Below are 19,434 nucleotides of genomic sequence, written 5' to 3' on the forward strand. Positions count from 1 at the left end.
AAATTGGAACGGTTTCGACTTACATATCGGTCCTACCTGCTCGATCGTGATCTGGGCTAGGATCGGTGAAGGAGCTACGGCCTTCGCTGGGCGTGCCAATGAAACGCGACGCGGGAGATATACTACTGTGACCACTGCTGGCTAGCTGCTCATATCGAGGACTCTGTGAAAGAGGTTGAATAATTATGAATAAATTAATATACTACGACATTACACACATCGCCATCTAACCCCAAAGTAAGCATAGTTTGTGCTACAAAGACAGCTGATTACTATTTTTATGCATAATATACATGAATACCTATTACATACAGATAAACACCCACACACTGAAAAATCTGGTATTTTTTATCTAACCTCTTTTTTATTTTAGCTTCTCTTCCAGGATATATTATAGTTTGCATAAAACTTCGCCAAACAGGTCTGTTTTGCTGTTTAGGTAGCATGGTATGTAAATTATATACTACCTGTTTTCCTTAACGTGATTCTTCTCTAAAAGGTTCTGGAGGAGATTGCTTTAAGCGTGATTTACGCATTTAAAAATAAAATTTCTGTCCCTGACGTTGCATTGTTGCGTTTTATGCGCGACAAAAACTGTATCTATCTATCTTTCTAACTCATAATGGATAATATCTCCGACAGCCGACGGTATAGGATTTTTCTGTGAAGAAATTGTCTGTACAAAACTATACCATAATAATACCATAATATTTGTAACATACACACTCAGTATGTGTTGATGGGATATCAACAACTTTACTAATTTATGGTTCAGACGCCTCACGGTTCATGGTAGTAAGGTAAGGGTGGAACCGAGAACCGTAAAATTTCGATAGATACACCATCTTTATTCTCGAGAAACCAAAGAGATTATAATCACTATGTTTGATAAGAAACTTTGACTTCTATGTTTTTGGTTATATATGGTCTGTGGTTAACATTATATTTAAAAAAAACAGTGAGCACTAATACCTTGCCACCCAACAAGAAGTAAGGGCTTGCAGACTTTCTCGGGCTAGGTTGGGGAGTAGGTATCCTCGTAGGTTGCGAAGGCAGACCCAAAAGGGAGTCCAAGACGTCCTCCAAGGTCGTTGACCCAGGGGAGGGCCTGGTTATACCCAGATTTAAGGTTGAATGGCGATGAGAGTCTTGCCAGTCTGTAAAATACGGGGGCGTTAGTACAGGATTTAAACTAAGCTGCTAGTTTATTCATTATTTAAAGAAATAATTAATTTTTAAATAAATAATTCGTTTTTAAATACTTAAGTTTTCTGTATACCGAAGTAATTTATTTAATTTAAATCATGATATTCATTAAGATTTAAACAATAATTTATTTTAATGAATAAATATTGGGTGTTATTTTAAAGGAATAGTGGAAAATTTAATGAAAATAAAATATTTAATTTTAAGGAAAATAGTCAGATCAAAATATTATAGAAACCTTAGTAAGCATTTAGATTAAGATAGTGGTGCAGTAAAACAAGACAAAGTGTTTCCAAATTCAAATAATAATTTTCACTTACCATAGACAATGATGTAAATGTTCCATAATCTATCGAACTCTTGAATAAATAATAGCTACAATTATAATTAATTATATCTAATTTTTCAAATATTTCAATATACCTAATACTAGCAATAAAAAACGGCACAAAACCAAAAATAAAACAAAATAATAAAATAAAACTGAATATATTTAATAATAATCATTCTACGTAACATTTAACTTAAAAGTACATACAATGATATAAAAAGTTTAATAAAGACATACAATGTTTTAAACAGAAAATAACTGAACGACTATAATATTTTATCTATAATAATTCATTTTCTAAAGAATATACCGAGGCTGAGAGATTCTCTATCTTTTGATAATTCTATATCTACGTATTAAATTATATATTAATTAATAAAGGCTTGATGAAAGTGTAGAGAGCTACAGAACTAAAGTGATAACTAATTTTATCTAATAAATTAGCCGCCATTTTGGTAGCAACGCGGCTGCAGAATTTCAGCAAGTTTTCTCTATGTTACCGAAAAGATTTACCTCGATGCCCAATTTTTTTTAGCAAATTGCGCGTTAAGGTAAAGTTTAGGCGTGCATTACGTTAAAATTAATATAAATAAATAAATAAATAAATCGTCCACTGGGCGATCACTTGTTGATTTTCAAGACATTATATAAGATTATTTTGGAGATTTTAACATATATATATCGCAAAATGCAGTGTACGTTACAGCAGTGCTGCTAACGCGCGATATGGCAGCTAATTTGAATGCACCCTAAACTGAAAATGCCCACAAATGACAGATGATGTTACGTCTTTTAACGTGCGGACAGATTACCTACAGCATAGATAAACATGTCATAGATAATTACATCTATTACCAAGGCTTACACTATTTTGTCGTTGATTAAAATAAATCGGGGCGTATTTCGGGGTGTTTCGGCGGTGCGATTTTGTACGCGAAACTTTATTTTCTAACCTAATCAGAACCTGTATAATTTACTTAGGGACTCGCGGACCCAACATAAATTACGAGGTGATTTAAGTAGAAGGAACTTCAATTTTGAGACTTCAGTCTGCTGTCTGTGTCACTTCTCACCACCACATAATAATAATTATCATGGTTCTGATAAATGTCGCCTTGCGTTTATATATTTCTTTATATATATATATATATATATATATATATATTATAATATTCAGGCATTCATTATACACGGCAGCTTTTTTAACGTCTTCCGTTAGAAGCCCCTTTAATGTATCAGACTTAAAAATGACTTCCTAGCTTTAGTTTTAAGTTAGCGAATGCAGTTATCACTATCACTAACATTAGTGTAACATGTTAAATGTATGAACGCTTCATAAGTGCCTGTAATAAGGTCTACATGAATAAAACATTTTTCAATTTGAATTTGAATTTGAATGTGCAGTTTACTAAAAATTAGAACACTTAATGAACTTTTAAAATAATTGATCAATAATTTCGCTATAGTGAATAACCAGAGCAATGTTTGATACCCCCACCGCATCACTAGCATTTGCTGTAGGGCGTTTTTTAATGCACCGTTGTAACATTCAACACAAAATCCTCTACATATTGTTATTCCATTGCTAAGCCATTCGATGCGGGCTAACTGTCCCTTTAACTCGTTGATTTTTTCAATAAGGTATTATTTTTACTAATGAATTGTATAAACATTGGGTGCAATAACTGGGTTGTCGTTGTAATACGATAAAAAAACTACCGTGTTTATTTTTTGATGTTTTGTGACATCTATAGACTAAATACGAATTGAACCGAATATTTAAATAAGAGCTTAAGTAGGTAACAGAAATATTAGCACCTATATAAAATGATATATAGCGACGTGATAATTTTATTTACAAAACTAAAAATTATTTACTAGCATTAAAAACTAATTAATATAGATTTGCATTAAAAACACACAAACGAAAATAATTTACTCTGTACATTGTATATAATAAAACCTAGAAAACTGGTTTTCATTTCGGATTCTCTTGAAAATTATATTTATGGCAATAACTCCGTAAAAAAAAAAATCTTATCTATTGACTATATTTATACCGCGTAATTTGTGCAAGCATTTGTGGAGAAATAATTATGTAAACAGTAAGAGGTTATTTCTTTAGCGGTCTGGCGTACGTAATAAAACTTCAGAAGGTTCTACTAAGATAATGTGTTATTACATTCCCTGTTTTCCCATTATCCTAGTAATTCCTGGTACGGTATTTTGACAAAAGTATTCTGGTAAAGGTAATCTGGTAAAGGAGAGTGGGTGTAGCTGGCAAGCAGCTACATTTTCTTAATCAGTAACCTCACGACGGCAGGCCTGAAGTCTGGGACGATTATAAAATAATTAATGAACCTTTACAGTTATACAAAAAGACATTTGTTTACATAAAAACGTCTATCTAATTTGTATTCATTAGGTGGGTCGCGTTTTGGTCGCCAGCATCCAGGATTTATAACATCTCAGTTTGTTAAATTGAAACTAAAAGTTTAAAATTAAAAGTTAAAGTTAAAAGTTTAAAATTGAAACATTAAGTTTTGAAGCATAACTGATAATATCTTAGAGATTATTTTAAAATAGGTTTCTATAGGTAACATGATATTAAAATTTTACAATTAGTTACGTGATTAAGCCACAAAAGGTCTTAAGCGACTAAAAGCCAATGCTCTAAACTGCATTGCTAAAAAGTTTAAATCGCTTGTACAAAAACGCGTCGAAAGTGCAAAGAAGCTATCAAAATACGTATATAATGGTCCTGAGTCTTACACAGTCTATAAAGCTCTATTAAAAACATTTTGTCAAATGAAATCCTTTCAGTTCAGAAACATCACGATCCCATTGCACAGACAACTAAATACAGAGAACAGCACAAAAAAAAATTAACGCACAGAGTATTAACATAACATAAAAGTTAGGACACTGCAGGTTTGGATATCGAGGCTAAATGCACAAGTTCTGTTTGGAAGTTAACAATTCAGGTACTATTTATAGAATAAGTTACTCATTCAAAAGCGCGTACTGTGCCACGAGTGAAAGTTTTTGAGTTCAAAATCTACTTCTCTCAATTCCCACGTAAATAAATATTATCTCATTTGTCTAAACGTGTGATGACACGTGTTTCTGTCCTCTTTGGAAGTTTTTAATTGCGAAGACAAAATGATTAAGAAAGCCTGTTTGTTTATTGCAGTCTAAACTGCATTTCATTTATTTGATTCATTTAACGATAACATTATGTAAGCAATAAAATAATCTGAATTTAAGTTTATACTGTTACGTTTTGAGAATATCTTATTTTTTCACTTTTATGTAAGAATTAAAACTAATTCTTTTTTGTTTATATAAAGAGCTCCTGTGATTTACTCAAAAACTAGCACTCGTTTCACGTATTGACTGGTCATTTTCCAGCTATATGCTATACATTGCTTGTTTGTCGGGGAATGTCACGTTGATTGGCTATCAAAACCTGCAATGTACACCGTGGCGTGGTCACGCTCGCTCACCGGGCGCCGCGCGGTGGTCGAGGCGTAAGGAGGACGGCGGGCGCGGGTGTGGCGGGGGTAGCGCATCCGATACCACCAAAGGGGTTTGTGGCGATTCTAAGGGTTTTGTACCTGAAAAATGATGTTTTTCTATAAGAGACAAATATTAGATTACACAACAAGTGCATAAATGCCATTTTATCCTAGATGTTTATTCTTGAGTATAAACTTATTACTTAGATGGCGAGAAAAATAGTTTGCAAGTAAATTACACTTTAGATTTTTTTTTTAATATTTCTCCATGGGTCAGTCCATGAAAATTTAAGAAGTATTAAGTAAATTCCATACCTCACCTACTTTAAGCCATTGTTGTATTTATTTTTAACTAGCGTTTGAAACGGTTTTTTTTTACAAATCCCATGGAAACAGTTAATATTCCTGAGATAAAAAGTTTCTGTCGACCTCCCTGGCGAAGGCGAAGTGAAGGCGAAGCGCTATGGTTTTAAGAGGGAGGTCCCTGACAGGGGCAATTTTGAAATTTATAATTTCTGAATTTTCTCTGGTCTGGTCTGGTGGGAGGCTTAGGCCGTGGCTAGTTACCACCCTACCGACAAAGACGTGCCGCTAAGCTATTTAGCGTTTCGATTTGTCAGGTATAAACTGATTACGGTTATGGGTTCAATAAAACTGCCATACCGCTTACAGATTAGCTCGTTACCATCTAAGATTCCATCTCCCCTCATTAATCTTACCTGCTAGTAGCAGGGAAATTGCAGTCAATTAGAATAAAAAATAGATTACACATCGAAGAGTCGTTTTCGCACAGTAAACTCTAAACCATCAAAGTAAAAATTAACTAATGCAACTTTTTTACAGTCGCAAATCCTATACTTCTAATTTTGGTTGTACAAACGCCCAAGCGGAAGCATTGTAGGCAAATTTGAGCTTTAATTCAATAAACATAAGATCCATTTTAATCCACTGTTCAAGCACCTCGTTACTCGATACGTTTCGTCGGTTCACTAAGGGTACACAAACACAACTCTTACACTAAGGTTACATACCGACAAACGAACTTTCCAGCCAGTACAACTTCTGACTGGACCTCGGCGACGGCTGCCTGTCAATATCACCGTTAGCCGGCTCCAAGCCCGACACGTAATGGACTATCGCTGACGTCACTTCCTTTATCGACGTCTGGATCTCCTCCGACGCTCTTGCTGAGGCGGTTTGTTGAAGAAGGGAAGAGGCTAGCCTGGGGGGGAGTAATAAAGTTATTAGTATCATATCATAGTCTAAGGCCATAGTCCACCAATCTGGCCATTGGTGGACTTCACACGGCAGGCTTCCTCACTTTTTTTTACCGTTATTTTAAGTTTAACTCCTCCTGAACTAAGTAACAGATGTTTATGCCGTTTTATGTTAAGTTACGTCTTTACAGATGTTTTATATAGATAATGAAGCCTGATTAAAAAAATGTTTAAGTAAGAAGAAAGAAGAAAAAAAATTATAAATTTAAAATAAAATTATAATAATCCTAACTTCTAGGAGAGTCGTTGTTTAAATCAATATGGTAGTACATTCCCTTCTTGTCTAATTATAACCGTACGAAGGTGGAAGCTAGTTAAAGAATATTTAGAAATCGATTGCATATTGAAAAAAAAACAACGATATATCGGTGAAATGCAAATTTCAGCAGTTTCTTTCGAGGAAATACAAATATGTGGTCGTATTTTATCACCAGTTATTAACCTACTGATTGTTGCATTTTGTTTTTGATGTTAATTGTTTTCTCTTGTTGTGCAATAAAGATTTTATCTACGTCGTTTTCCTGTTCGTGATAATTTACAAAGCGATGCGTCGAAATATTAAATATTGTCCAAAATATCAATATATTAAACAAAAAAACTTTCTGCAAGCCTATAAGTCTTTAAGCCTATAGACAGGCTTAAAGGCTTATAGGCTTTCAGTTATTTTGCATACTGATAAAAGTACGTACCTCTCGTGAGGAGTTCTCGGGGTAGAGTTCAGTCTCTCCTGACTTCTCCAGCCGAGGTAGGGTTGCCGTGCGCTAAACGAAGACCGCGCTGAAGGGGAGCACAGAGGGCTGGTACCGCGGATACTGCTCCGGGTCGAAGAACACGGTGACGTCTGAGAACAAACGTAAGGCATTTGAAACAATAGATTTTAACATTATTATTTTTTTATTTTATTTTATACACTTTATTTGTACACCACAAATAGGAAAAAAAACAATGGGCACAACAAAAATAAACTTAAAAAGTAGGATAGAAATGATGGGCGGCCTTATCGCTACTAAGCGACAATACACACATCGCCACCAAAGTCCCAAAGTAAGCGTAGCTTGTGTTATGGGTGCTAAGATGACTGATGAATATTTTTATGAATAATATACATAAATACTTATCAAAATTCTTATCAATTTACACAAATATCTGGAAAAAATGAATTCATAGTTATCATTTTAATTACTTATCCACTTTATAAATATACTAGCGGACCCCAGCGCCATCTTTCGGGCTAATTTGTGAATCTAAACCATCCAGGGTGCCACCCAAACGTATACCAAAAAATTCATTCAAATCGGTCCAGCCGTTTAGGAGGAGTTCAGTGACATACACACGCACACAAGAAATATATATATAAAGATACTGTAACATTTGCTTGAAAAAGGTTGTTGAAACATACCTGATTTGAATTAAGGCGGCTAGTAGACCATCTGCCGAAGCTGGTAGTGTGTGGAGACAGTTGGGGCGGGGGTGGCTGGGCGTTGGCGCCGAGGCTGCTGAGCGAGGTGGTCTTGGAGTTGAGCCCCGACCAGCGAGTCGCCGACGCGGACGCATCAGACAACCGCTTGCGGAGAAGGAAGCCCTCCCGAGGGGCTGGAGCGTTCTTGTACCTAGAAATTACAAAAAAAACTCACTTAATATCCATTCATGTAGTGCTACCGACAAATCACAAATTTTAACGGAGGTTTCTTCTTAAATATTTATTCAGATAGATATGCTATCCCTACTTAATATTATAAATGTGAATGTAAGTTTGTTTGTTACGCTTTCGCGCAAAAACTACTTAACCAATCCTCATGAATCTTTGTACACATATTCTTGGAAGTGTTAGAAGTAATATAATATAGGATACTTATTATCCCGACATTAAGCTCGGTTCCTTTGGGAGAGGGGATAAGTGTATGCTATAACTCTGACAAATTATAACCGATTTAAATAATTATATTTGTACTATAGAGGTTATAATATGTGTTTAATTTTGCCCAAACTGTGGTTGGAGATAGAGGACAGAACTCCTTAACCGACAGCAGCAAATCCCTCATTTAAGGCTTAGCGAAACTGTATAGGTTTAATTTTTTTTAGATCAACAACTAAGTTTAATGCTACATCTAAAAACAAAATCAAACGCAGACGAAGTCGCGGGCAACAGCTAGTTTAATATAAAATAAAATTGAGATAATGAGAGATGATTAGTATTCGTATGTAGCCTTTGGTTCGAGATCAGATCAGACAGAGCCCCAATGTAGATTTATAGGCAACAACAAATTACCGGGATGAATATTGGAAATTTCTTGACAGAAAACGACTAAGTATCCCTAATATTATTTGACCTGACCCGAGAATAGAATCCAGGCTCTCTTAATCTGATTTCGAACTTGTTAACTTCAACATGTAAAAAGAAAATCCTGCCTTTTTCTTGCGACTTTGTACGAGTTTTCTTTAGTTTTTTAAAAACACTACGGGAACTAGTAAAAATACCGTAAACTAATCTGCATCTATTCGAATTTGTTACTTTTTAATCATTACTTACGAATCTATAATATCAAATACCTATGGATATAACTAAACATACGTATCTCGTTTTACTTCATAATAAAATGGATAGATTTTTCTGATATTTCATTCCCGCCGAGCGCTGATAAAATATGAGATTTTTAAAATATATGAAGGCAGACAATAGACAACAATGGAGTATGTTATCTTGATATCGCCTATGTATAGAACAGAACCGAGCCTTTCTAACTGCCGGAGCTATATTAAAAATTGGTAGCGATGTTGAGATTTACACCGCATATTTTCTCATCCCATCCACAATATTAGAAATACCGTGTAAATTCTGAAGAACAAACTGTTATATATATCGTTAAAGATTTAGTGAGTGCAAAAAAACTTTTATTTATTTATACAATTGAAATCATCTTCACTTGACATTTAATATGATTAAATACTACTCATTGAGACTATTCTAATGAACCCGAACACTCTTTTTTTGTTTTCTTTTATACCACAACGAGTTAGCCCTTAAAACGTATCTAAACGTATCTCAGTTGGCACCAAACATAGAATTAAAAACATACAGAATCCTAATTCAGCCATTATAGCATGAAGTGCATTGTATCCAATAACAGTGAAAACGCCCCGCGCACGTTTGACTATAAACCCGCGGAATGTTGCTAGCTTGCAAACTTTTTCTCATTTTACCCATTTTATGTTGTGGCACTAAATATATATATTTAGCCACTGTGGAAAGTTGCCATCCAATTACGCCTAAACCAATTTTGTACATTAAGTAAGTATCTGCCAACAGAGTTGAAATAAACTCACTTGCAAACTTAGGTTTCAGAATCCAAAATATGGATTTAACATGGTATAACAGTGGCTAGTTTGGCTAGCATACATAAGCTAAATTATATTTATGCAAAAAATCTTCAAAAGGGAAACTTTTTTACTTACTTTACGTTTACATGATTATATATCAACACATACGTGATGGAATGTATAAGTTATATCAAATATATTATACAGGGTGGCCGGTCAATTGCCGTAACAAAAAAAATTTAGGTCCGGTATGTGGGGTACCCGAATAACCCCTATGTATGTTCCGCGATTTCTTATGGTCTTGGATTTATATGATAGCCTTAGGAATAATATTTTTTTTTTAGCTAATTTTAAGAATTTTCCACCTTGCTTTCTTTGAAACCCGATTTTAGCCAAATTTTCCCCACTAAGTCCAAATTTTTTATTATGATTGTGAAAGCTGAGCGCATTTTATGAGACTAACTAAAAAATCATAAGGTTACCTGTTTAGATTTTTTATTTAAAGTTGAAAATGTAAGTATTCAAGAAACTTAAATTTTTAACTTTAGCCCAACATTTTCACAACTTTCATCAAAGCTACGAACCTGATTTTATGCATAAAAGTAAAACTCATAAGAATTCAGTTGCAAAAATTCATTTTTCAAAACGGTCATGTTGAATTTCCTCAAAAAATCGAAAAAAAATCATACATCCGAAACTATAAAAAATCGTGGAACAAACATGGTATTGGAACACACACATTTTTTTGTGACTCCAAGTCACAGTAAGATGATGCAGTAAGTGAGGGAAGGTGCTAAGACATAGTTAAGGTACTTATAATTAACCCATAAACCTAATTGGTTTGAATGCCGTATCATACTGGAACGCTTTATCGCTTGGAGACACGACTTTGAGAGTACGGTGGAAGCCATGGCCGAAGCTCCCACGAGACCAGGCCAGAGAAAATTCAGAAATTATAAATTTTCGAAATTGTGCCTACCGGGAATCCGACCCGGGGCCTCCGATTATAAGTCAACAACGCACAAATGAAGGTCGTGTGAGAAGGTCGTCAAAATGTGTCTTCTGGGATGAATAATTTGAAGTGAAAAATTAGCATTAACTAGTACGCTGCTTCTTAGGGCACGCCCGCAAGACACAATTAATACTTCGTTAATGATAATAAACAAGCGCTCATAGTACAAACCGTGAGAAACTACGGTCGCAGACATTGTGACGGCGAAAATAATTATGAATATCTTATCTAAAACACACATGGTTACGACTCCGAAATGATAAACTTTAAGGTTTAACTCCCTACTAAGCTTATTTACTAACGGCTCTCCGCGACTTCATAAATTTTCTGATATATATTTTCTGCAATACTATGCCCATCCACCCTTGCGAAACCTGGTTTTGCTATGAGCTCTATAACTTTTATTTCTTGGAGTCAAGCATCAAGAAAAAAAGTCCGATAGAGCGCCTAGCGAAACCGAATAGCACGGAGGGCAGACGTTAAATAGCGGATAAAGTTTATAAGGCTAAGGTGGCCTCTTATCATCAGTTGTACTCGGACGAAGTCGCAGGGAACCACTAGTAATTTATATAACATTTTATTTAATTTCATTTTAAACAATACATTTGTCTCTGTCTCTAATATCCGTAAGATTTGTCAAACTCTTGTAATAAAGACGTATTGACTTCCCATTTATCATAATCAGCCCAACCGGTGCGACCAAAGTAATATATCTTAAATAAGAACCTACGTACATAATATAAAAAACATTACCATTACATTTTTTTATTCCACTACAAGTTAGCCCTTGACTGCAATCTCATCTGCTGGTTATGGAACGTAACCATACTACGTGACCCATTTTTTACGATTTTCATCCCTCCCCACCCCTCGGTCATCACCCTTAGTACAAGACTTTCCCCCTTTAGATCTCACGTAGTAACTCACATTTAGGAGTATGGTTTAAAATCAATTTTTTGCAGGCGCACAGAAAGTAGTAAAAAATGGCTCGTATTTGAATATAGCTCGAAAAGCAAGAGACTACCTAAGCTCTCACCCTACCCCTTTGACCAAGCATGGTATTATGAAAACCATCCTACCCCCTAAAAAGTTTGGTATCTGTTTCTGATTTGATATACAATCCATTTATTGGAAGAAGCATGCTAATATGCTATGTTCGGATTGAGTTTGGTATCTTAAGATACAATCGATCATAAGGGCGGATATAAGATTGAAGGCTGCCCTCCTGATTAAAAGTAACAGTTTTCAATCCTGGTCTGCTGGTTTTAATCCTTGCCAAGAGATACATTATTAATTTTGAACGTTAGATGATAGCGAGCTATTTAAGACTTCGCTCGTAGATTGGATACCTGCTACCTACTCGTATGTAAATAAAGACAAGGTAGGGATAAATCAAAAATAAGGCATAAAACTTTGCTTATCCTATAAATTTTATAAAACCCGTGTTATTGCCGTAAGATGGAAGGGTTTTACGGTTTCTTTTGATACCTACTTACTGCATACCCTGATCGAAAGCTCTGTGCAACGCCAGTGTATATTGCATATTTACTTATTTTATTTATTTATTTATTAAGAGCACTAACAACATAAATATTATACCTTTTTAAATATAACACACTACACAATAACATGCATTTTGACGGCCGACTGGCGCAGTGGGCCGCTTTCTAAGTTCGATTCCCACAACTGGAAAATGTTTGTGTGATGAGCAATAAGTGTTTTTCAGTGTCTGGGTGTTTATATGTATTTTCTAGCTACGCTTACTTTGGGGCTAGGTGGCGATGTGTGTATTGTCGTAGTATATTTATTTATTTATTTATTTATATGCACTTCAAATAAAAGTGCACGTAGCATTGACAAAACATATTGATAAGTTTCATACCATTCCGGCACATTGAGCTTCTGCAACGACCTCTGGACCCGGAGCTCGTGCTCGGAAAGCACGCGATCTGAATTCTTCTGCAACTCGTTTTCTGGAGGCTGTAACAAAGAGATTGTTCTATGAAATACGTTATGATTTAAGAGACGAATACGAAAAAGGTACAATTAAAATCAAATATCCGCAGTTCGTGCTGGCACTCTATAACAGATAACCTGCCGTTTTATGGAAATATAGAAATACGTCTTTCAAGTAAATTCAGGTAAATAGAGAAACATAGTCTTGTGGCCTTAAACAGTTAAAAATACCTAAGAATCTGCCCAGCAGTGATATTTAGGCGTAATGAAAATAACCGCATTAAAATCGTTCTGGCCTTGTACCCTACTTGTTTTACAGACTACTTGTACTACTTTCGTAGACAGACTAAGCAAGCCGGTCAAGTATTATAATCTGTTTACATCACGGGTAAAAAAACCCTGATTATATGTTTGTTATACTAGCAGTGTTACAACAGTAAGATTCCCCGCGTGAATAAAAGACATATATTTTTACGTTTAAAAGTAACTAGAAATACACTCTAAATCTAGGGTTATTTTAGGCTTGAATCCTGAGATCTGCGATATTTATTAAATGACGTTACTCATACGGTAATGTAACGTAAGTAAACAAGTAAGATATATTTTTATTTTAAAAGTTGTCTGGTGGGATCACCTTTGGCACAAGGGTAACTACATTGCATGGATGTTGGAGTATAAATGATACACATGAATGAAAATAATATTTTTAATAAAATAATTTATAAAACAATCCCTGAATATTCATATTCTAGTCAGTGCAACTAAACATTTACCAAATCTTCTTCGTCAGGTGCTAAACGGTAAAACGTTTTATAAAGAGTAGGATCGTTTTGTATAATACTAGATTTCATCAATTCATCGTTTTCACAATTTAGGTTTTCTATCGAAGACGAATCAGGTATGCCTCCTTTGTTTTTTAGTGATTGTCTTAATTTGTTACATGCAAATTTAGTATAAGCATCTTCTTCATCACTACCAGATAGGTCTGATATTCCATCCTTTATGTAATGCGACTGACTTATTACATTTTCTGATTCGAATGTTTCTCTCCCTAAGATGCTCTCAGTTAAGCCGCACATTTCCACAATATCCGACCAGGATATGACGTCGTCATTTTCAGTTGTTGTAGCTAACTTATGCGTACTGTTTGTAAACTCACGAAGCTCCCTCGACTCCAGCAAATCAGATACTCCGTAAATAGTTTCATACCATTCATATTGGTCAGAACTATCAGTTTTGATAGAATTCATATTTGAGTTTGTTTTGTTATTATATTTCTTCAACGTTGACGTTATAGGACCATAATTTTGTTCTTCATTCGATTTGAGAATGCAATCATTTTCAAAATCACCGTAATCTGGCAAGTCAATGTCCGATATTTCAGTCTGTATCCTTTGTTGTTGTATTATAGAACAGTCTTCGCGTGAAAATTCTTCTATGGGTGGCGGCGGTATACTTTGGAGCAAGTTTCTGAAGAAATTACGAACTCGTTCATCATTAATAATATTACGTTTGGGTTTTTCAGATTTATTTTCAACGGTAATCAATGGCTTCAATAGTTTCGAAGCTTCACTAATTGCAGAACGATTGTTAGACCCACAGTCTGATTTAACACTAAAAGTAGTTTGCGTGGAATTTCTCCGGGAATCTAGTTTTCTAATACAAATCTTCGATTTCCATTCTCGGTGTTTGTCAATAAAGCCTTTGACAGTCAAAGAATTTTCGTCCTCAGATTCACTTCTTGGAATATCCGGAAACTTTGCATAATATATGTCCCTTGAAAGTGGTTTGGAGTACACATGTTCAGGTTTTATTTCTTCGAAAGGTTCCAGTTCTTGCGTAATCCAAATAGTATCAAGACAATGCCAGAATCCATTTCTCTGAAGAACTTCTTCAGTTGTTAATAACACTATTGATACCATGTTTTAAGTTAAACTTACTGTTCTACGGATAAAATCTGACTGACAATCTGCTTCAGCAAATTAGTAAAGGAAGTCAATATTTGCCCAATGCGAATGTGTTTTCGAAAACTAGAATGATTTAAGAAAATGTACACATCTCTAATTGGCTTGTTTATTAAAACTACTATACTTTTATCTAACTGTTTGATCTATTAGTGAATATTATATGTTTATTTAACACAGATACAAAGATAACTCTATTATTTATCCTTCATATTCATTCATCCATATAGATACGGCTCATTGGTCTGCTAAATTAAGTTTGTTTAATAGATCTATTGTTTGATATATCCGAACAGGTATACAGGTTAAATCAATGATTTCACGTCAAATGTCAGTTGTTCTCATAAGACGGCGTAAACGTGACCTTGAATTTATTAGGTATTGGACTCACCCGAACGTCGGATGAAGCGAGAAGCGCACAAGGGCCAAGTAACCCTACACTCTCCCAGCAGGTCATATTCACGAAAAATAACGTTACACTCTCCTTTTGTCCTTCACAAGGTGTACTTGCATATCGGTATCGCTATCACATTTCAATGCACCAGTGACTTCGTAACAGATTACGTAAGTTGTGAAAAAACTTCCTAGATTTGGCACCTAATTAATTTTGAGAAACAAGTAAAGCATCTACACAAAGCTGAGCCGTCGAGAGGAAGTAAAGCAAGCTGCAATATCGAAGCGGAAAGCACTTTCCAATCAAATCAGCATAACGTTGCTTATTGAACGTTAAAATCCAATTACGAGACTAAATCGGAGCGCCCGGGGGGCCTCGGTGCTTATGGTCGCTCGGCGGCCGGTGACTGCTGCTTGGTCTGGCATGCGGATTTCTGGGCGGAATCACGATCCAGCCTATGCGACACTTCCCATTCTGAGGCGCGGGTTGAGGGGACAGGTGGCCGCGGCGGTGCCTCCTGCCAGACTGAGCCACGGATCGTGTCCTTGGGCTTCGCGCATGCGTTCACACGCCCTTACTAGTTACTACCAATTCTTAGTGTCTTTAACAATGCGTAGAAACGTCTCATCGCAATGATGGAACACGCTCCTTCAGTTAAGCTTTTCAGTTGTAAATGCACCTCAGAATGGGTATTGCTCCTTTGTGCATTGTCTTCTTTCATTTGCGTTCGTTATTCTTTCCGCGAAGGAAATAGTAACCATGGGATCATCCAGCGTTGGTTTTAAACTAGTTTTTTGTTTCTCGACACTACATTGATAATTAATTCTCTACCATCGAATAGGGGTATGTTGACATTTTAGGTTACCTGTGAGCGAGGCTTTTAATGAGTTTGAGGGCGTGGCCTTGCGTGACGTGACGTGACGGCCTCGAGCTTTACGAAATGAGACGTCTCGGTTGATTGAGATGGGTTTAGGCTTGAGCAGTCATAAATTGGTAAAGGTGAAGTGTTGCGATGTTTGCAGAATTTATCTTTATTTTTTTCCGTTAAGCAAAACTTAAGGATAGGCATTGTAAGAGTTATAAAAAGCCTACCCTTAAGTATTTATAACTGGTACTGGAGATTTTCTTCATTTTATATCATTTGCATACCCTGTGCATACCCTCTATGCACGCAACTGGGTACCTTGTTGCTTGCACGAGATATTTCTTCCGTTAAGTTATGTTTGACGTTATAGAAAACGATTTTACTGGAAATAAAAGTCTATGTTTGTTACTCTACCGCTCATTATCCCTGTTTTTGCTTGCATACTTTATCACATGATTGCTCTATTGCTGCGTGAAAGCAAGGCAAACCAACTACGGCTATCGCACTTATAATATTCTTATGGAGGTAGAAGAATAAACTTTTGCTACCTATTATAATCGAAAAATACTAATGAATTAATGTTTTGTAGAGAATAGATAGAGCCCCTATGATTGCCATAGGGCCTTCAATAGGAGGCTAGCAGTGCCTCCAGAATGTGGAAATATTAATATAGCATAATTTGAGTTAATGCTTGACTGCACAGTAAATGATTGACCTTTTTCTTTTATGTTCGCTGAGGAGTAGCTTGGTCAATATCACTTGAACTACGTTTTTTCAGGGTTACCAACTGTCCCATTATAAATATTGTACTCATTTTAATTGGTTTCATTGTAGAGGTATTAAGTAATCAATATTAAAAGAACCTATTATATGAAATACAAAGATATTATTCCACTGTAGGTGCAGATTTGTAGTTAAAAGAATATAAATAAAGGTTACGCGTGATTTTTTAAACTATTCTGGACTGATTTTTTTTACCAAATGAAATAAAACAAACACTAAAATTGAAGCTGACCAGTCTTACAACAATATATAAGTGAGCACCGTAACTAAATCATGATACATAAACAATTTAAATCGGAATTGAAATCGGCTAAACAGTGCCTGAGATTCGATCGCACGCACTGTACGTTAACAGAGACCCTCGGTAACAGTTTTTCTCGTCGGCTAGCGAACGCTTTTATATAATAGGTATTTTGTTTATTTTTTTTAAATATTGGTCGCATTCTATGTAACTACTTTATTGAATGTCTTTCCTAAGTCGGAAATCGCCGGTTTTGTCATAGAGATAGGTAAGCAACATGCTCTTTCTTATCACTTTACGTTTTTTTACTGTACTTGAACATTGAAACTTAAAAAAAAATCCCGACAAACTATTTAATTCATACTTACTTCGTTAGAACTTAGCAGCATATTTCATAGCGCAAAATCGGTGCTTAAGTAACAATATTGCAAGGCAATTTGGATCTTATAGTTTTTTTTTTATTGTTTACTTACTCTTACTTACTCTTATTTTTATAAATAAAAATCGCTTTGGAGGCCTGTCTGCAATGTTAAAAATTAATGGTTTTCCTAGCAATGTAGATGGATTTGATCAAATATTTGATTGTATTTAGTATGGAGTGATGTTATAAGAGCGTTTTTTGGTGTCCCAAACACAACAAATTTGTGCGTTTCGATGCGCAGAATTAAATATTCGGTTTTAGCCATCAGCGAGACGGTATTTCCTTTTTTTTACTTCCTGCACGAAGCTACACTCGAAGCTAACTTCCGATCTATACGCGACTAGATGTCCCATTCATATTGTCTTTGTGACAGCCCTATCGGAACAATAACGTGAATTGATACGACTCGCGGTCGAAGAAATTAACCTTGACCTACGTATTATATTTTATCGAATGATAAGCGAAGTATGTATACATACTATAGATTGCTAGAGGGATAAAGAATTGGTATAATTAACTTTTGTTTTGTGTATTAATGATAGAATAGTACGTGGACTGTCTCGTTGGTTTAGATATTAAACTGTTTGACTTGGATTCGATTCTATTGGGCGTTGAAAAATGAAACTACTAACCTCAAACGGGTGAAATAGGGTATGAAAGTGTATACCAAAGTACTGCCTTTTATCCTGTCTTCAATTTTATTTTGCCTGTGGCCTTGCTTTCTGAAACTGGCATAGGTGCTGCAGGAAAATTGGTGGCATCCGCTAGTAGGATACAATTTAGACCTGGGTGCCAAGTCGGAGTCTTTATTTTCAAACATATTCTCATATCTGAATAAAAGTTTATTCAACATCATCATGTTATATCGTAAAGCCATGAGGACTAATTTTAAAAAACTTCTCCATGATGATTGGAAGTATCCATTGTATCCAAAACTTATCTTCTTTTTAATTAAATTAATTAATAAGGTCTCGTTGATATAAATTGCAAATTATAATTTTTTTTTTTTTTTTAATGGCTTGCGTTTGTACCAATTGGGTACGATTTACTTCGCCAATGTCACGTGGTATGGAGGAGACACGCTTTTGAGAATGATCTGTGAAATATGAGGAAGACCAAATTTTAATCTTGACGCATTTAAATAAGTAGCAGATTTTTTTCTTCTCCTATTGCAAATTATATTTAATAAAATTATTTCCCGCGTAAACGCTCTCGGGGTTTCATGGCTGCACTCGTTACGTCATAGGCAAATAAGAGCTTTAGTAAGTCTTTGTTCCATAGCTAAAGATTAATGATTTTTGTATTGTATAACAAAAACACTTAGCAACTGATAGTGATAGCTCAAAATTACAAAATACTTGATATACAGTAAAAGTGCAAGCGGTACAAAATTGTATTTATGCAGAGGTGACGTCATAATTTTCAACTTCGAGTATAACTACCGTTTTCATAATACATGATAACGAATCATATACTAAATACAATGAGATAAATACAATAATTAAGTGATTCTTTGTTTCTGTGTCAGCATGCCTCAGATCAACCTATTACCAGCCTACTACAGGGCACGGGTCTCCTCCCACAATAAGAAGGGATTAAGGCCGTAGTCCACCACGCTGGCACAGTACGGATTGTTGGGCTCCATACACCTTTGAGAACATTATGTAGAAGTCTCAGGCATTCCGATTTCCGCACGATGTTTACATTCACCTTTGAAGCAAGTGTTATAATTGTTTAAAAAACGCACATAACTTAGAAAAGTAAAAGTTGCGTGCTGGGAGTCGTACTCGGCCTCCCAAAGGAAAGGCGAAGTCCCACCCACTGGGCTATCATCGCTTCATGCAAGTATATAGGTACTTGGTTTTATTTTACAATTCACGCTAGCAATACAACGTCTTGTCAACGATTAGCCTGCGTTGTCTAATAGATTGTTGCAACTAGCACGCAGAATGCAATTAGCGCCGAGGCATTAATTAGACATGCTCTTGTTCGTAGCCTCTAGGTATGCAATCGATCTTTATAAGAATGATCACTAAGTTAAGAGTTTAACTGTTTATTATTTGTAGCCTATATTCGGAAATAGTTCAATAGTCTAGAGGTGACTCGAGTAACCAATATACTATTATGAAATTTAAGCTTAATTTGCTA

General features: G+C 35.4%; 1 protein-coding gene across 1 annotated transcript in view; it reads right to left on the minus strand.

The window, feature by feature from the left end:
- LOC120623519 (serine/arginine repetitive matrix protein 2) overlaps positions 1-19,434 on the minus strand; it is a 120,819-nt gene that overhangs the window by 3,502 nt on the left and 97,883 nt on the right. The window contains exons 4-10 of the mRNA XM_039889570.1: positions 12,545-12,642; positions 7,732-7,942; positions 7,022-7,173; positions 6,087-6,277; positions 5,044-5,154; positions 973-1,157; positions 37-163 (exon numbers count right to left, since the gene is read on the minus strand). Coding sequence (XP_039745504.1) covers positions 37-163; positions 973-1,157; positions 5,044-5,154; positions 6,087-6,277; positions 7,022-7,173; positions 7,732-7,942; positions 12,545-12,642 — 1,075 coding nt within the window. The remainder of the gene's footprint in view (positions 1-36; positions 164-972; positions 1,158-5,043; positions 5,155-6,086; positions 6,278-7,021; positions 7,174-7,731; positions 7,943-12,544; positions 12,643-19,434) is intronic.

Source organism: Pararge aegeria, chromosome 4 (genome assembly GCF_905163445.1).
Source record: "Pararge aegeria chromosome 4, ilParAegt1.1, whole genome shotgun sequence".
Classification (NCBI taxonomy): domain Eukaryota; kingdom Metazoa; phylum Arthropoda; class Insecta; order Lepidoptera; family Nymphalidae; genus Pararge; species Pararge aegeria.